This window comes from Ovis canadensis, chromosome 13 (genome assembly GCF_042477335.2).
Source record: "Ovis canadensis isolate MfBH-ARS-UI-01 breed Bighorn chromosome 13, ARS-UI_OviCan_v2, whole genome shotgun sequence".
NCBI lineage: Eukaryota > Metazoa > Chordata > Mammalia > Artiodactyla > Bovidae > Ovis > Ovis canadensis.
In genome coordinates, this window is record NC_091257.1 from 62,531,796 (window position 1) to 62,555,095 (window position 23,300).

Below are 23,300 nucleotides of genomic sequence, written 5' to 3' on the forward strand. Positions count from 1 at the left end.
AAACATGGAGTAGTTGTTCTCTGATTGATTTGCATGCATGAGTATTCTCTTGGGCTGGCAGCCTGAGAGATGTGACCAAGATGAGGCTGGTTGCTGGTGTGAGCTACTATCGTTCTAAAAATGCCTTTAAGAACTTCTCTGTTTCAAGGTTTAATTGTTTAAATGGCCATGACTTCACTAATATATACTAACACATAGAAGATTATCAGGGAAATTACTTTAATAGTGTGGTTAAGATTCCATATGTTAATTATTTCATCTGATAACAATGTAACAGTTTTATTCACTGGAAACTCACAAATCACACTTATATTTACAAAGGTTGTTTCCATTAAGTTTAAATGAAGAGAGGTTAGTATAATATAAAAAGGAAAAAGGGGCTGAATTCTTTTGACAGATACAATTGGGAACACTCTACTCTTAAAGAATCATCTTATTAGGAGAAGAGTCAGGATAGGAGTAATAAATAAAAATGCAGTTATTACATTTGTGAAAATGCAGATAACCCCAAATATTTACTGGCTTGGCTTTAGAATAAATCATATAGTTTTTTAAAATCAGAATTTATAAACAGTTTGGCTAGCCTAATGTTAAAGTGAGTTTACATTTTCTGAGGGTACAATAATTGGGCTGAAAGTGAGTCTCCTGGGTGATGATGGGAAAATGTTGGTTGAAACACCATTGTTGGGTAAAACACCAACAATTAATTAAACACACACACACACATAAGCAAACAACTAAATAACACTTTAACTACAGAAAAGTGTAAATTGTCCAAATGTGGGTCATTTGAGTCAATCCCAGATCAGTTCCCATTTGTATAGTCTCTGCTTCAAAATGAATCCAGAAGAAATGAGGACAAATATACACAATTACCACAGATATGTGATAATATAAACAGATTTAGGCAACTCTGGGGTATGTTGTTTGGCAACATGTAGGGAAGATTGTCAAAACACTTCTATGATCACAGGGATACTGAAAGTCAGGGGAGGGGGATTACCGAGACTCTGAGGTCGAATCTTCCTGATTGTAACCCAGGACAAGGATTCTTTTTTTCTCCTGATGTAGAGTTCAGAGATCTGCAAAGAGCTCAGGGCTCATTGGTTCATAGAATAAGGATGAAAAAGTGAGAGTGTTTCTCCATAATAAGCCACAGTGGATGGGGTCCAAACAAATTGCTCAGTGTCACTTATCCATTCTCATCACTTGTATAGCTGAAAATCACTTTCATAAACTATGACCTCAGTGGTCTCTCCCAACAGTCCTATAAGGTAGTCCTGTTTTATTGAACAAAACTGAGATGCAGGGGGAATAAACATCTAGATCATGTGATTTAGAACTTGAACCCAGGTCTTTGAATTTCAAGTAGAGCTCATCTTTGAAAAAGAGGATGTGTTCTAGAAAAATGGTCCAGGCCTTAGCAAAATGGCCACACAGATTACGTTCATTGCCAGTGGCAAACTCCACTCCATTCTCCTTGATACTGAAGTTTCTGACATCATTTACTTTAAAGTGTCAGGAACTGGATATGTTCCTCATTTTAGGATTGCCTGTCTTTACACAAAAGAATGATGAGCTTTCAAGGATCAGAGGAAAAGAGAGTTTTTGGTTCTTTTCTTTGAAATGACACCATTATAGATAACTAACGACCTGATTATGAGAAAAATTCTTTTCTGGCAACCAGAATCCAAGAGAATGTTCTAATGAAATCATAAGATCTGAGTGGAATAGCTCATTGTGATGGCATGAACTGTCTCCCCATGAGGCAGTACACCCCACGCTGTAACTCATGCTTTTATCTCCATTGTTCTATATTCTGTTGGCTTTTGACTTTCCTGCACCGACTGGATACACAATGGGGTAAGATGAAGTCTGAATATAGAAGACCAACTGTGGCCTCTGCCTGACACCTAAATATCTGGATATAACTCGATGACTCCAATGACTTCTGCCAATTCATTTTGCTATTTAAATATTTTTACACACAGTAGGTAATCAGTAAATGTCAGCTCCTTAATCTTGCTGGTGTCGTGCACAGTACGTTGAGCAGGTATCAGTAAATGTTAGCTGCTGTGGTTTGTGTCAAGCCGCACTGCATTTTATGACTGCAGAAGCATCCAGCTCCTTGACAGCAGCGACGTGTGAGAACAGTTGCCCTTTCCCCATGCAGCCTGTGAACTTGGTTATTGATAAACTGTGCTCCAAGTACTGGATTTTGGGTTTTCAATTGTGAAATACCAGTGGGTCACTTCAGCCTGATACAATCCACCTCCTCCGTGGCTGGCAGGCGGCTGGTTTTGAGGTCGAGGTCAGCACTGGACTTACTCCCATGGTGGGAGGGCCGCCAGTCGAGCAGCAGCATCTTCTTGAAGTACTTCTTGGTGTTGTTCTTCACTGTCACGAAGCACACGGTGTTGATCATGCTGTTGCTCATGGCGATGCACTCCACAACATAAAAGGCTGTGAGGTAATGCTTTTCCTTCACGAACACAGTGGGGAAGAAGTCGCGCACGATTGCGAAGCCATAGAAGGGCGCCCAGCACAGAACATAGGCCGTGAGGATACACATGAGTACCAGTACCGTCTTCCGCCGGCAGCGCAGCCTCTTCCGGATCTGCTCAGTCTGGAAACCCGGGACCGCTTTGAACCAGAGCTCCTGGGAGATCCTGGCATAGCACAGGGTCATGGTGACCACGGGGCCCAGGAACTCGATGCCAAAGACAAAGAGGAAGTAGGATTTATAGTAGAGCTGCTGGTCCACTGGCCAGACCTGGCCGCAGAAGATCTTTTTCTGGTTTTTGACAATGAAGAGGACGGTTTCCTTTGTGAAGTAGGCTGATGGGATGGAGATGAGAATGGATACCATCCAGACCAAAGCGATCAGGAAGGAGGCTGTTTGATAATTCATTCGTGGTTTCAAGGGGTGGACGATAGCAAGATATCTGGTGGGGGAGGGAAGCATCAGTAGCAATGATGTATGCTGATATATGCTTGTAATCATTATTAGTTTTTAACTAACCCAAACACCCACAGTAGCAGACAAAATGGCACAATGACTCCCCACGTACCTATTTTCCAGCGTCAACATACTTCATTTTATTTTAGCAACATCATTTGGCATTTGGAGGACAGGAGAGGTTTAGGGGGAACAGCACAGTATCTGGGTCAAACAGATAGAATAAATCCTGGCTTTTTACCTGATTGGCTTTGGGGGTCTAGAGTGAATCAGTCTCTCTGAGATTCCATTCCTTCCTTTCCTCAAATGCAACATGGGATAAAATGACACCTACCTTGCCGGGCTTCTGTGAATATTAAATATTACAGTGTTTGTGAAGTGCTTGGCATGTACTGGATATTCAATAAATACATGAGGTCTATCATGATTATAAATCCTATTGATACCAACTGACTTTTCAGCTTGCCATTCTGACTAAGAGTATAATTCTTTCAAAACTCTCCAATTCACAGATCTCCTGGTATAGAGGCAAAAGAAGGTCTGCGGACTAGGACTTTCTCTCTGCTAACCTCAGGTTTTCTGCATTACTGAGCTGGAAGGTAGGGGTGGTTTAGGGTGGAATCTGAGCAATCTAGTGAGATGTAAATGACTTGCCCAAGTTCACTTGGTGCAGGGAATGGAATGTAGGCTCCTGATACAAACCTTTTACACCCATCTCCTTGGGCTGTCTCAAGCTCAGATGAAAAGGTATGTAAAGTTGCCTTGACACCATCAAGCAGCATATAGCACAAAGCTTTTATCCTCTTTCCAATCAGCAACAGTGCCCGGGAAAGAGGTTGGAGCCCTTAGTGGGAAATGAGCTCATTTGTGTAGGTTGAACATTTCCTTTCTAGAGAAACTTAATAACACCTATTTAGGTAATTTAGTGCCCTGGAATCATTGTTGTGCATTTTATGGGTCAAGAGGAAGAGGTGGTGGAGGAAGGTGGAGGAAGAAAAGAGGCATGAGGGGTTGGGAAGAAGCAATTCAGTCTTGGAAATGAATATATACCTCATACCTGGAGCTTGAGTCAGGTTATGACCAACAGCAGGAAGACACCCATAGATTTCTATCTAGCCTTCCCTGGTGGCTCAGATGGTAAAGCGTCTGCCTACAATGCGGGAGACCTGGGTTCGATCCCTGGATAGGGAAGAGTCTCTGGAGAAGGAAATGGCAACCCACTCCAGTATTCTTGCCTGGAAAATCCCATGGATGGAGGAGCGTGGTAGGCTACAGTCCAGGGGTCACAGAGAGTCGGACATGACTGAGTGACTTCACTTTGACTTTCACTTTACACTTTTTGGTAACTAGACCCTTTGGTCACCTTTCCAAGTTTCTGACTTGACCAATGCAGCCTTCTGGAGTGCTATTTCTGTCTGTCCCTGGCAATAATCTGTCATGAGGTTGTTTTACTTGCTTTTGCCTTCCCCTTCCCCACTGGCAGCTCTGACCCATAGACTTCAATTAGGAGATCTCCTGGCAGCCTTGTTCACTCCAGGTTGCAGCTTTCTGAAGACCTGAGATAAAACTGGATCTCATCCCAACCACTGGCTGCACCCTAGCTATATAAAGTAATGAGCAGTGCTTGCTAGAGTTCTTTACCCATCCATGGGTCCCAGTTTTTCCAAGTTAACTTGCACGAATTGCCTGGATAGCACAAGGCTCACAGGGCTGGAGATCGGGACAAGTGGGTTAGCTCATCCTTCACTGGGGCAGGGACATCTCACAACCACTGTCTCTCTGTGATGCTGAGTTTCCTGTTGCTGCTATAACAAATTACTACAAACTCAGTGGCTTAAACAAATTTATTATCTTATAATTTTGAAGTCTGAAGTCTGACATGTGTCTTACTGGGCTAACATCAAGGTGTTGGTAGGCCTGTGTTCCTTTCTGGAGGCTCTTAGGGAAAAATCTCATTTGTTTTTCCATTAGGGCTGCCTGCATTACTTGGCTTATGGCCCCCTTATATGTTCAAAGCCATCAATGATCAGTCAAGTCCTTCCCACAACACATCACCCTGACACTGACTTTTCTGCCTCCCTCTTGCACATTTAAGTACTGTTGTGATTACACTGAGCCCACCCAGATAATCCAGTATAATGACCTTATTTTATGATCAGCTAATTAGCAACCTTAATTCCTCTTAGGCATAACATGGTCTGGGGATTAAGATGTGGATATCTTGGTAGTCATTATTCTGCTTCCCATAGTGAGTCCTTACATAATGCAGAACTAGTTCAGGACTTAATAACTCTCCCAATCTGATTCCAGCATGAAAAGTTTCTCAGTAACCAATGCTAAAGAGAATTTCTACAGCCCTGCTTACTCTGCTGTCAACTCTTAAATTCTAATTCCTTTTCACTCAGTAACTTCTTCCTTATCCTTATAGAGCTTTATTTTATGATTTATTGTTATCAAATAAATCATAAAATAAAGCACACTCCCTAGGCATTATTCAGAAGCCCTGGATTTTAGCTCTGTACCTAAATCCTTAGATAAATCACTTACAGCCCTGGGACTTAGTTTCTTCATCTGTGAAAGAGAGATAAAAATAACTTTACAGACAACCTTTTTGAAAGGTTCCATTTGAGAAGGTAAATGTATATAAAGCATGCTAGAAGCTATAATACTTTGTTTAAACTCATCTTTTCCTATGACTCTTTCATTGGCAAGAGAGACATCTGTAAATTCTTTGTTGCCATCTATCTGCTTGCCTGTTTCTTGAGGTCAACACTCTCCTTCTGGGGTCTCTGTGACTTCAAATAGCATCTCTTCTAGGCCCTCTGAACATGAACATTGCTCTCCTCCTGCTGCCGGTGTCAGGGTTTGTTCTGAGTATGATGTAGTCCGCATGCCTACAGATACAAGCCAATTATTTAATATTAATGTCATCTCAACAAAAGTAAGAGTTTGGCCATCATCTGTCCTTCTTATCATTTTGCCTTATTTTTCAGTTGGTTTGAAACTGAGTAAGAAAGAGGGATGCTATTTATTAGAGTCATGAATTTTAAGAGCTGAAATTCCATATGTGCTTTGATATCTACAAAAAGTTTAGCTGTGAGTTCCTCTGTTTTCACCAGATGTATCCCTCCTCCTGGTGGGAAAGTCTCCTGTCCTGCTAGTTTCTCTGTCAGTGGGAATAACTGTGCCCCCAACCCACAACTAATGGGTTTTACTTCCCTGCCAGTTGGCAAAATCATTCAAACAAGCCAATCACATCCTCCCATGGGAGCTAAGGTCACCTCAGTCTCTTGCCACTGTAAAGCCTGCTGTCCACAGCCCCTGCTGGTTCATTCTGTTCCTGAGTGCAACTCCCACACGGCACACATGGTCCTGCCTGGTGTGCAGTGTTCTCCTCCCTTGGGCTGGGAGTATAGGACCAACTGCTGTCAGCCTCACTGTTCTAGCTTCAAGTGTTGTATGTTCAGTCATCTACTGCTATTGAAGCTACAGAGTCCTGCCTTGATCCACGGAGTATAGCAGGTGGTCAGAATAGCACACTCAGATTACCGCAACTTCCTCAGGAAGTGTTCCCAGACTGCATCACCGGCATAATCATTGTGTCTTCCTCTGAGTTACTCTTAACTTATCAAGAGATTATTCAAGTTTTTGTGTGCAAGTAAAGCTCCCAGAGGTCAAAGACTGTGTCTTCTACTCCTTTATGTTTCCACACACATAGGCTGGGCATATAGTAGGATTCAGCAACCTGTAGATCTACCAGGTTGAAGCAGATGCTGTTGATACCTCCCTATATCCCTTTGCTTTTATCACTTCAGTGCATACCTGTCCACTCCCACCAGCTAACACCTGCATTACTTTGTTGGAAGGTCTTCTCTGACTTCCAGAGTACTCTTGGTAACCTGCACAGAATTTCCAGAGGCCCTCACAAATGACTGATGAGATTTGGTATATAAATAGCTCAGCTCCCTCACCCACCTCCCACTCCTGGGATAACTCTGAGGTGTGATCTACACCAGCTCCAAGAGTTCTGTGGCAAGAATAAAAATCAGTTTCCCACAGTGGAAATTTGTTCAGTGACACAGCTTTTATTGACTGCCTTCCTTTGCTGCATTTCCCATCTCCCTGAAGGTGCTTCCTGGGTGCTACCTGCACATGAATCCTTGTCTCAGGGTCTATTTTGGGAGTAAACCAAACTAAGGCACAGGTTTGAGGCTCTTTGCTAAGCAGAAAGGAAACATAAAGATAGAAGACGTGGTTATTGTGTTTAAAATACAGTGTCCTTTGGAAAAGACTATCTGTGTCCCCATACATGAGACTGAAAGACAGATTGGCATCAGACTACAAAGACTACAAGGGGCTAGACTCAGGACTTGGCATGTGTTCTACAGGCATTGAAACTTTTGGAGGTTTTGTAAGGAATGAAATATATTAGAAAGACCCTTCAGTGGTGATATTCTGATGCTTATGAATGAGTATGGATTTCAGGGGGCAGTCAGGATCTCCTGTAGGGGTGAAGAGACAAGTTAGAGGAGCATAGTGATGGTCCAGCCATGACTTGCCAAGAGATGAGGCTGGAGGGACTATTGCCAGGACCTGGTGTAGGGCTGCATCTGGCAAAGGGGGTGTGTGGGTGGGGATAGAATGGGGAGAAAAGCAAAGGATGATGGCAGTATTACCTGCTTGTGTGACTGGGAGATGGTGGAACTGCTGACAGAGCTGGAAGCTGACTGAGGCAGAACTAGTTTGGGGTGGAAAAGGAACCACTCCTGTATTGTAACAGGATGTTTACTTCCTGAGAATCTCCAATATTAAAAAAAAGAGAGAGAGAAGCCTCACAACTACATTATAAAGACAAAGATTTCAGTGGAACAAAGGGGATGAGGACAGTGGTAACTCCCACTTGAGCAGACAACAGAGTCACTCAGGGAATTGGGTAAAATGCAGATACTTAGGCTCTAGCCAGGGGATTCCCATTCAGTAGGGCCCCAAGAATCAGACTTTGTATCATTGTATCAAACATATTTCCCCTGGGGTATTTTGTGTAGTTGGTTGATAGGTAAGTTTCATAAACACAGTGGGTTCAGGGCTTGAGAGCCTCACAGTTGTGATAACAAAATTGTTTTTTTCCTATAGGAATTAAGTTATAAAAAGGAAGATGCCTCTTATATCTGCATGTGTATTATATTATCATAAATGAAAAAAATCAATGGGTTGATTAAAAAGGACAATGGGCCTAAATAGCACTGAGAACTGGAAAAAACAAGTTGAAAGGTGATAAAAAGGAAAAAGATGATTAAAAATACATCATCAAAATGAGTTTCAGCATAACTCACAATGATGAACCAAGATGTGACACAAACTGGCTTCTTAAAAAGAGCCACTGGTGGTTCAATGTTCGCCTACTACTGTTTACATAAATAAAACGTGTCAAATTTGTCTGAAGCTGTAATTAGAAATTTACAGCAGATCAAGGACTTCCAGAACATATCATGCAAATATATGCAAATAAGCAGAGGGTTGTATGCAAAAAAGAAAGGCAAGAATGTCCTTCTCTCTTTTTTACAAGCAAACCATGCAATAATCCCATTGTAAAATCAGCTTTGCATCAAAGTTACCAGAAACCAGAGTACATATTGTATTATTCCATTTTTGTGAAGCTAAAAAACAGGTAAAATGAATCTATGATACTGAAAATCAGATTGATGGTTCCCTGGGGTGGGAGGATTGACTGGTCAGGGGCACAAGGAAGCTTTCTAGGGGATGAAAATGTTCTATATCTTGATTTGGGTTGTGGTTACAAGAAAAACTGCACATGCTGCCTTGACTAGAAGCTGCCTTGTCTATAATGTAGCTAAGTAGTAACTTGCTTAAACCTGCTGCTTTTGCTTGTGTGTCGGAGAGGCTCATGGTTATATGACATACCTGTATCTGAAGCAGATGTGGTATATGGCTGCATGGCCGAGAGCTAGGGGTTTAGGAGACTCACTCTTGCCTACATTTGGAAGAATATGAGCCACAACTGAAGAAGCCAACCCTCCTTTTGCCTCCATAGATCGGCAAACATTTGAATCTGGAGTAAAGCCAGCTGTTAGACCTGGGGCACCATGTTTCCCGTGCCTGACATCCTCACCTGTCAATAGCAATGGCCAGCAGGGCATTGGTGGAGACGTAGAGTGAGACGGTGCGCAGGTAGTTGATAGAGGCACAGAGCACATGGCCATGCTCCCAGGAGAGCTGGTGCACCACATAGTAGTCCATCTCAAAGGGGCAGCAGATGATGGCTACCAGGAAGTCGGAGATGGCCAGGTTAGCAATGAGCAGGTTGGTGAGGCTGCGCAGCTTTTTATAGCGGGTGAGGGCAGTGATAAAGACAAAGTTGCCAATACCACAAGTCAGCATGATACCCACAAGTGCCACCCCGATAATGATCTTGGCTGCAAAGAAGGTCTGAGTCTTGGTCATATCCTCATCCTCATCCAGAGGGAGGTCATAATCACCATAACTGAAGTTGAAGGGGAGGGAGGAGGCATGTTCTTGGGATATACTGAAGTTGGTTGGAAAACTAGCATTTCCATTCTGGGCTGCCATGGTGAAGCTTGCCAGTGAACGGTGAGTGGGAGACTCCAGGGTCTGCAGACTCTGAGCTAGGGTCCAGATCTTCTCCTCTCATGAGGTCAGAGACCCTAGCACCCTGCCCACATCCTTGGGGAGTCAACATGCCATCCTCGATCCTGGAAGGAGACACAGCCAGTTGATAAGATAAAGGTGAACACCTGGTAGCATCTTCTCAGAGTCCCCCCGGGTGTAGGCAAACCAGATCCAGTGTCTACCCTCAGGCAGAACTGCCCCTGGTACAGTGAGGAGGACATATGATATCTGGAAATTGGGAAACCCCTACTGACTGGCTGTCAGGAGGGATTTGGGCATGGGTTGGTTTGGACTCCCCAGAGACACCCAAGAAGAGTGTATATCTTTGTTCTTTGCCCAGTGGCCAAGACCAGTTTGACTGCCCAGTCACCCTCCCCTGTCCCCCAGGAAGCCCCCATGGGGGTCTTTCAGAAGGTTTCCCCAGCTGCTCAGGCAGCTGACTCAGGACTCTATGGGAGTCACAATGTTGTGCCAGCTGTGGCCAGGGACAATGAAGCCAGAGGATGTGGATACAGGAGGGTCTTTTCTCCAAAGCAGGGACTGCTTTCTCTCTAGGTCAGTTCACAGACTTGAAAATCACCAGTTTCACACGAACAGGCTGAGTCATCTTGGGCCAGTGATTTATGCTCTCTGAATTCCAGTTTTCCTATAAACCCAAATCCTGATGCCTAGCCCAGGGCCTGGCACAGAGGAGGGGCTGTTGAAGGAATGAATGAAGATCCCAACCAAGATTCTGCAGGTAGAGAAGCCTGTGGGGGGGAGGGAATTCTCCTGCTGCTTCCTGAGGCCATTTTAGAAAAAACTCCTGTCTGCTTCCCTTCCCTGCCTCCACTCTTGATCTGCCCCCTCACCAGGCCCCCAGTTCCCCTTCCAGCCTTAACTGGGAGGCACCACATCTCCTTAACGAGTCTGTGTCCTCTGAAAGTGGTGGCCGCTCTAAGATATTGCTTAACTGAAAGCAGCCGCCCAAGGGGTGGGGGGGTGGGGGTAAGGGGAGTGTCAGTGAGGATCCAGGAGGGCCTGAGGGCTGACGTATCCCTTATGGCCTAAGTGCTCTACATTCTTGGTGCCTCTAGATGCCCACGGGGGAGGAACTAGTCTATGAAGTACTGAGCCCTCAGGAGATAGGGTACCGTTGGGTTCGAGGTGTCCGAGGCACTGGGAAAAGAATCCAGATCCAGCACCCGCAGAATACCACCCCTCACCTACCCCTCACCTACCCCCCACCCCGCGCTCATCCACCTTCCCCGACCTCGTAGCACACTGGGAAGGACTCCCAAGAGTCGGAGCCACCGGATGCCGGACGCAAGAAGCGGAACAAACGGGACAGTAGGTTTGGTTTGGTCCAGCCCTGTGAGAAGACGGGGATAAAGAAGGACAGAAACTGCTCTTCCCATCCCCACCCCCCGCCCCCAGCACGGACAGCAGTCGCAGGACGGCCAGTACACTCCAACCTGCGGCGCGGCAGCCTGCTGCGTACCCGGGGAGGTTCAAGACCGCAGCTAGAGATAACTTCGTTTTGGATCGCCTGTCTGTCTCACCCAGTCCCCCGCAGACATTACTAAGCCAGAGATCGAGAAGCTGGCCTCGCGTTCCCTCGGATTCTACTTTCGGCTGCTCTTTGGTTCCGGTCCCGGGACCCGCGAGGAGACGGAGGGCTCCCAGGGTGGAGCAGGTCCAATCCCCATTACCTCGGGATGCTTTCCCTGCCCTAGACCAACCCGCTCCGGGAGCCTGGTCCTTCCTCTCCCTTATTAACCACTGGCGCGGCCGCGCAGTCGCCGGAGGCGCTACCCTGGCAGGGGCGGGAATCAAGTCAGAAATTCAGGCTCGAGAAGCAAAGCAAGTGAGGCCTCCAGGCGGGAAGAAAACTGGGAGTGGAGAGAGGAGCTGCAGAGCGGGGATTTTCCCAGAGACACTTCCCCTTTCCCGCTCACCTTCCCGAAGCGGCTCCCCTGCCCACGCCTTCCTCGAGTTTGGTGCTCGCCCCGGCCCGGCTACCCAGTGGCGCCCCTCGTCCGCGGCCGCACTGCCTAGTCCCAGCCTACGGCCCCCTGCCTGGTCATCTCCCGGCACCCACGCTACTGCGAGCCAGCCAGGGCGCATTCGGAAGGCGGCGGCAGGCAAAGCTGCCCGAAACTCCCTGAGGAAGAAGCGGGCGTCTGAGCCCTCAGCCGGAGCGACGCCCCCCACCCCGGCACCGGAGCCCGGGACTGCGCCCAGCTCTGCACTTCCCGGCTTCCGCGCTCTGCCCACCAGCGGTCTCGGGAACCCGGACTTGCGCTTCGAAGGAGGTGTCCCTACTCCTTCTCACCCAGCGCCCTTCCCAGGCGCGTCGTGGTCCCCGGGTTCCAGCTAGAGTTCGCGTTCCGCCCGCGCAGCTCTTCCCGGCTTCTGCGGCCCGGCTGGGTGCGCCAGCCCGGCTCTGGGCTCCGCCCCAGGGTCCCCGCCTGTCTCTGCGCGGAGGCGGAGGGTGGCCTCTCGCCTCGCGCACCTGGTGCTCAGGATTCGGGACGCACGAAGTTCTACCCGCCTTGGCGGGGCCGGTCCCTCGAGAGGGTTTCTGAGCACTCGTACCCCAGTGTGAATGGGACCTCAGTAGCCGTTTAGATATGACGCAATTCTGAGGAACCCGCGAGGCCCTCTGTACCCCTGTGCGGCGCGCCACAGGGATCCTGTCTTCCTGGAGCCCAGTGACAGCGTTCGCTCCTGCTGCATACACTTAGATTACTTCTGGAGGAGCCTAGGGTGCATTCTGTCGTTCGTTCTGGAAGCTGTGTGCTGGGGACACTCTGTCGAGTGCAGAATGGGGCTTTGGGGTTGTGGGGGAGGAGATTCCTCTGGAGGAAGCTGGAGACTCTGGGAGGCTTGCCCTGCTCAAAGCACCGACCTGAAGAACTCACTAAAAACTGCGATGCCCACAACTGCCAGACACCTTGGTCATTCAAAACCATCCCAGTTGGGGTCCTCCTGTCTTTAAGGAGTCTCTTGAGTTCCTCACTTTGTTTACAACAGGTTCTGATTTTAGGCAACTCCTATGGTTTCTCTGGTCTTTGGTTTCCTTACACATTGCACGAGGGGATTAAACTCTCAGGACCTGCAACTGATGGCTGGTAGCTGCAAAGCAGAGGTAAGCTCTGGCTTTACGGAATTGGAACTGGAAGCTGTGGCAGGAGACTGAAGGACTGAAGGTATTTCCTGCTGTTAAATCCTAGCCAATGATTATCGACAGTTTGGAATATGGACAGATCAGGTCGTCTTCCCATCTTTTCACGGAGTCTAGGATTTCAGAACTGTATAAATAGTCTCTTGGGTTAGTTAAAACAAAACAAAAGCCCTGTGTTGTCCAAAGAGGACATATTTCATAATGGATATAGTCCAATGGGATGCCAATTTCAAATTCTTGAATGGATGATTAAGAAAACTTTTGGGTTGTGACATTATGTGATTCTGCCTCTCACCTTATGTAGAACTAACTCCACCCTCCTTCTTTTCTTTAATATTCTTTACTTTATTTTTTCAGATTTATTAGATAGAGCTGATATATAACATTGTGTAAGTTTAAGGTATACAATGTGATGGTTTGATACATGTATATGTTGTGAAATGATTACCAAAATAAAGTTAATTAACACATCCATCACCTCACATAATTTTTTTTTTAATGGTGAGACAGTTTAAAGTGGTCAACTTTCAACTCATCACCTTTTGAGTATATAATACACTATTGTTAACTATAATCACCATGCTGTAATTAGATATTCAGAACTTATATTGATATTATAACTGCAAGTTCGTACCCTTCAACCAACATCTCCCCATTACCTCTCCAGCCCCTGGCAACCACCATTCTACAGTATTCCATCATAGGTATATCTCATCTGTTCATACATTTATGGACACTTAGGTTGTTTCCATGTCTGGGCTATTGTGAATAACACTGCAAAGAACATGGGGGTGCAGCTATCTCTTCAAGGTAGTGGTTTTATATTCTTCTGATAGATACCCAAAAGGGGGATTGCTGGATCATCTGGTAGTTCTATTTTTAAGTTTTTGAGGAACTTTCACAACTTTTTCATAGTGGCTGCACCAATTTACATTCCAACCAACACTGCACAGGGTTCTCTTTTCTCTATAACCTTGCCAAAACTTGCTATCTTTTGTCTTTTTGATAATAGCCATTTTAACAGGGATGAGGTAATATCTTATTGTGGTTTTGATTTTCATTTCCCTGATGATTAGTGATATTGAAGCATCTTTTCATGTACTTGTTGTCCATTTGTATGTCTTCTTTTAAAAAAAAAGCCTAATCAGACCTCTGACCATTTAAAAATCAGATTATTATTATTGCTATTGAGTTGTATGAATTCCTTATACATTTTGGATATTAACCCCTTATTTGGAAGATTGTTTGCAAATATTTTCTCCTATCCCATTATGATGCCTCTTCATTCTGTTGATTGTTTCTGTTGATATGAAGAAGCTTTTTAGTTTGATATAATCCCACTTGTTTATTTTTGTTTTTCTTGAGCATGCTTTTAGGGTTATATTTTAAAAATGGTCACCAAGACCAATGTCATGGAACATTTTCCCTGTTTTCCTCTAGGAGTTTTGCAAATTCAAGCCTTACATTCAAGTCTTTAATATATTTCAAGTTAATTTTTGTGAGTGATGTATCTAGGAATCCAATTTCATCCTTTTGTTTGTGCATATCCAGTTTTCCCAACACCATTTATTGAAATGACTGTCTTTTCCCCAGTGAGTATTATTGGCTACCTTGTCAAATATGAGTTAAGTGTTTGTACATGGGTTTAATTATGGGCTCTGCATTCTGTTCCAGTAGACTGTGTGTCTGTTTTTATGCTAGTACTATGCTAGTTGTTTATTATGCTATGCTAAGTCACTTCATTGTGTCTGACTCTTTGCGACCCCTCGGTCTGCAGCCCACCAGGATCCTCTGTCCATGGGATTCTCCAGGCAAGAATACTGGCATGGGTTGCCATTTCCTTCTGCATGTTTATTATAGCTTTGCAGTATAGTTCAAAACCAAGAAATATCATGCCTCTAGTTTTTTACTTCCTTTTTCAGGATTTATTTGGCTATTCCAGGTCTTTTGTGATTCCATATGAATTTGAGGATTTAAAAAAATTCTTCTTTAAATTTGTAGTAGAATTCACCAGTGAAAGCATTCTGTCCTGAGCTTTTCTTTGGTGGAAGGCTTTTGATTATGATTTCAATCTCCTTAATCACTATTGATCTGCTCAGTTTGTCTATTTCTTTATGAATCAATCTTGGTAGACTATATGTATGTTTCTAGAAATTTATCAGTTTCTTCTATTAATGGGTTATCCAATTCATTGTTATAGTAACGTTAGGGTTCTTTGTATTTCCATAGTACCAGTTGTAATGTCTCTTCTGTCATTTACACTTTTATGAGTCCTTTCTTTTTTTCCTTGCTTCAGTTCAGTTCAGTTCAGTCGCTTAGTCGTGTCTGACTCTTTGTGACCCCATGAATTGCAGCTCGCCAGGCCTCCCTGTCCATCACCAACTCCCGGAGTTCACTCAGACTCACGTCCATCGAGTTGGTGATGCCATCCAACCATCTCATCCTCTGTCGTCCCCTTCTCCTCCTGCCCCCAATCCCTCCCAGCATCAGAGTCTTTTCCAATGAGTCAACTCTTTGTATGAGGCGGCCAAAGTACTGGAGTTTCAGCTTCAGCATCATTCCCTCCAAAGAAATCCCAGGGCTGATCTGCTTCAGAATGGACTGGTTGGATCTCCTTGCAGTCCAAGGGACTCTCAAGAGTCTTCTCCAACACCACAGTTCATAAGCATCAATTCTTTGGTGCTCAGCTTTCTTCATAGTCCAACTCTCACATCCATACATGACTACTGGAAAAACCATAGCCTTGACTAGCCAGACCTTTGTTGGCAAAGTAATGTCTCTGCTTTTCAATATGCTGTCTAGGTTGGTCATAACTTTCCTTCCAAGCAGTAAGCATCTTTTAATTTCATGTCTGCAATCACCATCTGCAGTGATTTTGGAACCCCCCAAAATAAAGTCTGACACTGTTTCCACTGTTTCCCCATCTGTTTCCCATGAAGTGATGGGACCAGATGCCATGATCTTCATTTTCTGAATGTTGAGCTTTAAGACAACTTATTCGCTCTCCTCTTTCACTTTCATCAAGAGGCTCTTTAGTTCCTCTTCACTTTCTGCCATAAGGGTGGTGTCATCTGCATATCTGAGGTGATTGATATTTCTCCTGGCAATCTTGATTCCAGCTTGTACTTCTTCCAGCCCAGCGTTTCTCATGATGTACTCTGCACAGAAGTTAAATAAGCAGGGTGACAATATACAGCCTTGACGGACTCCTTTTCCTATTTGCAACCAGTCTGTTGTTCCATGTCCAGTTCTAACTGTTGCTTCCTGACCTGCATATAGGTTTCTCAAGAGGCAGGTCAGGTGGTCTGGTATTCCCATCTCTTTCAGAATTTTCCACAGTTTATTGTGATCCACACAGTCAAAGGCTTTGGCATAGTCAAGAAAGCAGAAAGAGATGTTTTTCTGGAACTCTCTTGCTTTTTCCATGATCCAGTGGATGTTGGCAATTTGATCTCTGGTTCCTCTGCCTTTTCTAAAACCAGCTTGAACATCTGGAAGTTTGCGATTCACATATTGCTGAAGCCTGGCTTGGTGAATTTTGAGCATTACTTTACTAGCGTGTGAGATGAGTGCAATTGTGTGGTAGTTTGAGGATTCTTTGGCATTGGAATGAAAACTGACCTTTTCCAGTTCTGTGGCCACTGCTGAGTTTCCCAAATTTGCTGGCATATTGAGTGCAGCACTTAGTTTTCTCAGTTTTTTTGTCTTTTCAAAAAGCCAGCTCTTAGTTTTATTGATTTTATTTGTCTTTCTAATCTTTATTTTATTTATTTCTCATATAATCTTTATTATTTTCTTCTTTCTGCTAATGTTGAGCTTCTAACTTTTTTTCTAATTCATTGAGGTATAAATTCAAGTTGCTTATCTGAGATCTTTATTTTTCTTAATGTACAAATTTATTGTTATAATCTTCCATCTTAAGACTGCTTTTGATACATCCCATAAGATTTGATAGTTGTAACTTCATTTTTGCTTGTCTCAAAGAATGTTATGATTTTTCTTTTGATTTCTTCTTCAACTCTTTGGTTATTTAGGAGTGTGTTGTTTAATTTCCACATAATTGTAAATTTTGCAGTTTTTTCCTGTTGCTGATTTCTGGTTTCATACCATTGAATTTGGAATAGACACTAAATGTGACTTCAGTCTCCTTGAATCATTGAAGCTTTCTTTGTGACCCAATATACAATGTCCTGGAGAATATTTTGTGTGTGCTTGAGAAAAATGTGTATTTTGTTGCTGCTGTATGGAATGTTCTGTATGTGTCTGTTAGGTCCATTTGGCCTATAGTGTTATTCAGGTATACTTCTTATTAATTTTCTGTCTGGATGATGTGTTCAATGTTAAATGTGGGATATTGATGTCTCCTACTACTGTTGTATTGCTATCTCTCTCTCTCTTCAGTTCTATTAATATTTGATTAAAATACTTAGGTGCTCCAGTGTTGGGTGCATATGTATTTACAATTGTTGCATACTCTTGATGAACTGACCCCTTTACCACTATATAGTAACTGTCTTTTTCTCTGGTGACCAATTTTTACTGAAAGTTCATTTTATCTGATACTCCATTACTATCACTCATTTTCAAGCTATGTACATCTTTAAAGCTAACGTGAGAGTCTTATAGGTAGCATACTGTTGGATCTTATCTTTTTTAACCCATTCAACCACGTTGTGTCTTTTGATTAGAGAATTTAGTCCATTTACATTTAAGCAAGAAAGTGTGTTAGTCATTCAGTCATGTCCGACCCTTTGTGACCCCATGGGCTGTAATCTGCCAGGCTTCAAGTAATTATTAATAGGTAATAATAGTAAGGACTATTACTATTTAACAGTAAGTAATAGTAAGTAACTTATATATATTACTATATAATGGTAAGGACTATTACTAGTAGTAAGGACATACTATTGCCATTTTGTTAATTGTTTTTTAGTTTTTTCAGTTCCTTAGTTGCTTTTCCCTGTCATTCTTGTCTTTATTTGTGATTTTTATTAATTTTTTGGTAGTAATATGCTTTAATTTCTTTCCCTTTGACTTTTGGAAAACTACAATAGGTTTTTTTCTTTATGGCTACTGTGAGTTTTACATAAAGCCTCATAGAGTCTTACATAAAGTTTTCTAGATATAACATTTTTTACAAAGCTGATCATAGCTTACCATAAACTGCATATAAAAATGCTATAATTTTACTTCTCCCTGCATATTTTATGCTACTGATGTCATATTTCATACATTTTTATATTGCACATTCACTAACATGCTATTGTAGCTATGGTTACTTTTAATATTATTTAAAATTTTTTCTACTTGAGATAAAAGTGATTTATACACCACCATTACAGTGTTGACTTCCCTGGTGGCTCAGACAGTAAAGAATCTGCCTGCAGTACAGGAGAAGTGGGTTAAATCCTTGGGTCAAGAAGATCCCCTGGAGTAGGGAATGGCAACTCACTCCAGTATTCTTGCCTGGAGAATCCCATGGGCAGAGGAGCCTGGCAGGCTACAGTCCATGGGGTCTCAAAGAGTCAATCATGACTGAGCGACTAACACTTTTGCTTTCACTTTCATTACAGTTTAGAGTATTCTGAACTTGAGTATATTTACTGTTCAGTTCAGTTGCTCAGTCATGTCCGAGTTTTATATGTTTATATGTTTTCATGTCATTAGCATCCTTTTGTTTCAACTTGAAGAAATTTCTTTAGCATTTCTTGTAAGGCAGGTCTAGTGATGATGAACTTGTATACATTAAGCAGTTAAAAAAAAAAAAGAAACCATGTAATGTCTACTCTCAGATCACAATAGTACTAAACTAGAAATCAATATCAGAAAGATAGTTGGAAAAATATAAAAATATTTGGAAATAAAATAGCACACTTCTAAATAATACATGAGTCAAAGGAAAAATCTTGAGAAAACTTAAAATATTTCAACTAAATGAAAATGCAACTCATAAAAATTTGTAGGATACAATAAAAACAGAGGTTTGAAGAAAACTGAGTAACATACAATGTATACATTAGAAAAGAGGAAAGATCTAAAATAAATCATTTAACCTCTACTTTAGGAAACTAGAATAAGAACAAATTAATCCAAAGTAAGCAGAAGAAAATAAATAAGAGAAATTAGAACAGAAATGAAAGAAATTAAAAACAAAATTAATAGAGAAAAATCAATGAGATGAAAACTTGTTTTTTGAAAAGATTAATAAAATTGAGGGGCTCCTAGTCAGGCTAAGAAAAAAAAAGAGAGAGGACACAAATTGCTAACAGCAAAAATGAAAGTGAGGATATTACTGCTAATGTATTAAAAGAATAATTAAGGAATACTTTGAACAACTCTATGCCCCAAAATTAGATAACCTAGATTAAAAATGACTGATTTTTTGAAAGACACAATCTGCCAAAGCTCACATAAGAAGAAATCATCTAAATAGGTATACATATATTAAAGAAATTGAATCAATAATTAATAACCTTCCAAAGCAGAAAACATGCTTAGATGAGTTCACTGGTGAATTCTAACAGACATTTAAGGAAAAAAGTTACACCGGTTCCCTGCAATTTCTTTCAGAAGATAAAAGCAGAAACAGTAACTCCTCACTCATTCTATGAGGCCAGTATTATCCTAATCCCAAAATCAGACAATGACATTATAAGGGAACTACAGACCAATATCTCTCATAAACATAGATGTGAAAAATATTCACCAAAATATTATCAAGTTGAATCCAACAAAATAGAAAAAAGAATTATATACTGCAACAATGTGGGATTTATCCCAGGTATAAAAGGCTGGTCTAACATTTGAAAATCAATTAATGTAATCTGTTACATCAATAGGCTAAAGAAGAAAAACCACAAGATCATATTAATAGATAAAGAAAAAGCATTTAACAAAATTCAACACTTATTCAGGTGAAAAAAAAAAAACCCTCAGTAAACTGCTGCTAAGTCATTTCAGTCATGTCCAACTCTGTGCGACCCCATAGACGGCAGCCCACCAGGCTCCCCCGTTCCTGGGATTCTCCAAGCAAGAACACTGGAGTGGGTTGCCATTTCCTTCCCCAGTGCATGAAAGTGAAAAGTGAAAGTGAAGTCGCTCAGTCGTGTCCGACTCCTAGCGACCCCATAGACTGCAGCCTACCAGGGTCCTCTGTCCATGGGATTTGCCAGCCAAAAGTACTGGAGTGAGTTGCCATTGCCTTCTCTGATGAATAGAGTTGGACTTCCTCAGCCTGATAAAGACTATCTATAGAAAACCTAACCAAAAGCTTTCCCACTAAGACCAGGAACAAGGCAAGGATGTCCTCTTTCATCACTGCTTTCAATTTCATACTGAAAGTCCTAACTAATGCAATAATAAAGGAAAGGAAATAAAAGGAATATGGATTAGAAACAGAGAAATAAAACAATCTGTGTTGCAGATGGCATGATTGTCTATAGAGAAATATCTAAAAGAATCAATAAAATACTTTCTCCAACTAACAAGTAAATATAGAAAGGTTGCAAGATACAAGGTTAATATACAAAAGTCAAATGCTTTCCTACATGCTAACAAGGAACAAGTGGAATTTGAAATAAAAAACGCAATATCTTTTACATTAGCTTCCCCACAAAACAGGATACTAACAAAATAGGACAAGATTTATATGAGAAAAACTGCAAAACTCTAATGATAGAAATCAAAGCACAACTAAATAGAGCTATCCTATATTCACAGATAGGAAGATTAATATTCTCAAGATGTCAGTTTTTCCCAACTTGATCTGTAGATTTAACACAATCCCTGTCAAAATATAGCAAGGTACTTTGTGTCTATAGACAAATGGATTTTAAAGTTTGTATGAGGAGGCAAAAACTCAGAACAGCCAACACAATACTGAAGGAGAAGAACAAGTTGGAGTGCTGACACGACCAGTTTCAAGCTTTAGTATAAAGCTATAGCAATCAATACAGTGTGGTACTGGTGAGAGAACAGACAAATAGATCAATGAGGTGGAATAGAGAGCCCAGAAATAGATCCACATAAATATAGCCAGTTGATATTTGACAAAGGAGAGAAAGCAGAACTATGGAGAAAAATTCCAACAGATGGTGATGAAGCAACTGGACATCCACATTAAAAAAAAATCTAAATAAGGCTTTACAGCTTCACAAAAATTAACTCAAAATGGATCACACACCCTCCTTATAGAAAACAGCCTAGTGGTTACCAGTAGTGGGGAGAGGGAAGAGGAGAGGAGAAGTAAAAGGGTAGAGGATTAAGAGGTGCAAACTATGACATGTAAAATAAGCAGCAAGGATATATTGTATAACATGGGAAATATAGCCAGTATTTTATAATAACTACAAATGAAGTATAACATTTAAAATTGTGAATCACTATATTTTACATCTGTAACTTATATAATATTGTATATCAACTATACTTCAATAAAAATAAGGAAAAATAAAAAACTCAAAACCCAAGAAAAATGGATCACGTACCCAAATGTAAAGTACAAACTTATAAAATTCCTAGAAGACAGCATAAGAGAAAATTCAGATAACCTTGAGTTTGGTGATGACTTTTTAGATACAATACCAAAGGCATGATCTTTGAAAGAAAGAATTAATAAGCCAAATTTCATTAAAATTAAAAACTTCTCTGCAAAAGACACTGTCAATAGAATGAAAAGATAAACTACTAGCTTGGGGAGAAAATATTTGCAAAAGATATATCTGATAAATATTTCCTAAAATATGCAAAGAACTCTTAAAAATCAAAACAAATAGCCCAATTAAAATGTAGACCAAAGGCGTTAACAGATACCTCACTGAAGAAGGGGCTTCCCTGGTGGCTCAGATGGTAAAGAATCTGCCTGCAATGCAGGAGACTTGGGTTCAGTCCCTGGGTTGGGAAGATCCCCTGGAGAAGGGAATGGCAATCCACCCCAGTACCCTGATGGAGAATTCCATGGACAGAAGAGCCTGGGGACTACAGTCCATGGGGTCACAAAGAGTCGGACAAGACTGAGAGGCTAACAATTTTACTTTCACCAAAAAAGATTATACAGATGGCAAATAGCAAATGAAAAGATGCTCCACATCAGATGTCATCAGGGAAATGCAAATTAAAACAACTATGAGATATCATTACCCAAAACACTGACAACACCAAATGTTGGTGAGGGTGTAGAGCAATAGGAACTCTCATCCATTTCTAGTGGGAATGCAAGATGGTACAGCTGCTTTGGAAGCCACTTTGTGGTTGCTTCAAAACTAAACATATACTTACCTTAAGATCCAGCAATCATGCTCCTTGGTATCTACTCAAAGGATTATGTCCACACAAAAACCTTCACATGGATATTTAAAGCAGTTTTATTCATAACTACCCAAATTTGGAAGGAATAAAGATGTGCTTCAGTAGGTAAATGGATAAATAAACAAGTACATCCAGACTGTGGCACATTATTCAGTGCTAAAAAGAAACGAGCTGTCTAATCAAGCTATGAAAAGACCTAGAAGAATCCTAAATGCTTATTATTGAGTAAAAGAGGCCAATCCTAAAAGTCTACATAAGTGTAACTCCAACTATATGACATTCTGGAAAAGGCAAAACTACGGAGTCAGTAAAAAGATCAGTGGTTGCCAGAGGTTAGCAAGGAGGTGGGGATAAAAAAGTGGAACACAGAGAATTTTTAGGGCAGTGACACTACTCTGTGTGTGTGTGTGTGTGCTCAGTCGCATCTGAATCCTTGTGATCCCTGTGGACTCAGCCCAACAGGCTCCTTGGTCCATGGAATTTTCCAGGCAAGAATATTGGAACAGATTGGCATTTCCTACACCAGGGGGTCTTCCTGATCCAGGGATCTAATCTGAGTCTCCTGCATCTCCTGCATCTCCTGCATCTCCTGCATTGGCAGGTGGATTCTTTATCATTGAGCCACCTGAGATACAGGTTTTTTTTACATTTGTCCAAATCCATGGAATGTTCAATATCATGAATGAACACTAATATAAACTATGAGCTTTGGGTGATAATGATGTGTCAATGTAGGTTTATCAGTTGCAACAAATGTATCACTCTGGTGAGAGATGTTGATAATAGGAGAGGGTTTTTCCAGTAGTCATGTATGAATGTGAGAGTTGGACTATGAACAAAGCTGAGCACCGAAGAATTGATGCTTTTGAACTGTGGTGTTGGAGAAGACTCTTGAGAGCCCCTTGGACTGCAAGGAGATCCAACCAGTCCATTCTAAAGCAAATCAGTCCTGAATATTCATTGGAAGGACTGATGCTGAAGTTGAAACTCCAATACTTTGGCTACCTGATGAGAAGAACTGACTCTTTTGAAAAGACACTGATGCTGGGAAAGATTGAAGGTGGAAGGAGAAGGGGACGACAGAGGATGAGATGGTTGGTTGGCATCACCAACTCAATGGACATGGGTTTGAGTAAACTCTGGGAGTTGGTGATGGACAGGGAGGCCTGGCGTGCTGCAGTCCATGGGGTCGCCGAGGGTCGGACATGACTGAGCGAATTC

The 23,300-nt window shown here is 42.1% G+C and overlaps 1 protein-coding gene across 1 annotated transcript; it reads right to left on the bottom strand.

The window, feature by feature from the left end:
• Positions 1 to 202: 202 nt before the first annotated feature.
• PROKR2 (prokineticin receptor 2) lies at positions 203 to 12,033 on the bottom strand. Its single transcript, XM_069548876.1, has 3 exons — positions 11,864 to 12,033; positions 9,090 to 9,690; positions 203 to 2,945 (listed from the first exon to the last, which is right to left on the bottom strand). Exons 2-3 carry the CDS (start codon positions 9,545 to 9,547, stop codon positions 2,249 to 2,251), a joined length of 1,155 nt encoding a protein of 384 aa, XP_069404977.1. The 5' UTR covers positions 9,548 to 9,690; positions 11,864 to 12,033; the 3' UTR covers positions 203 to 2,248.
• Between the last annotated feature and the right edge of the window lie 11,267 nt (positions 12,034 to 23,300).

Bases quoted from the DNA above. Each gene is read 5' to 3' on its own strand.
- PROKR2 (XM_069548876.1), bottom strand. From the start codon at position 9,547: ATGGCAGCCCAGAATGGAAATGCTAGTTTTCCAACCAACTTCAGTATA. The intron at 2,946-9,089 runs GTGAGGATGTCA...CTCCCCCACCAG, and splicing joins CTGGCCATTGCTATTGACAG to ATATCTTGCTATCGTCCACC.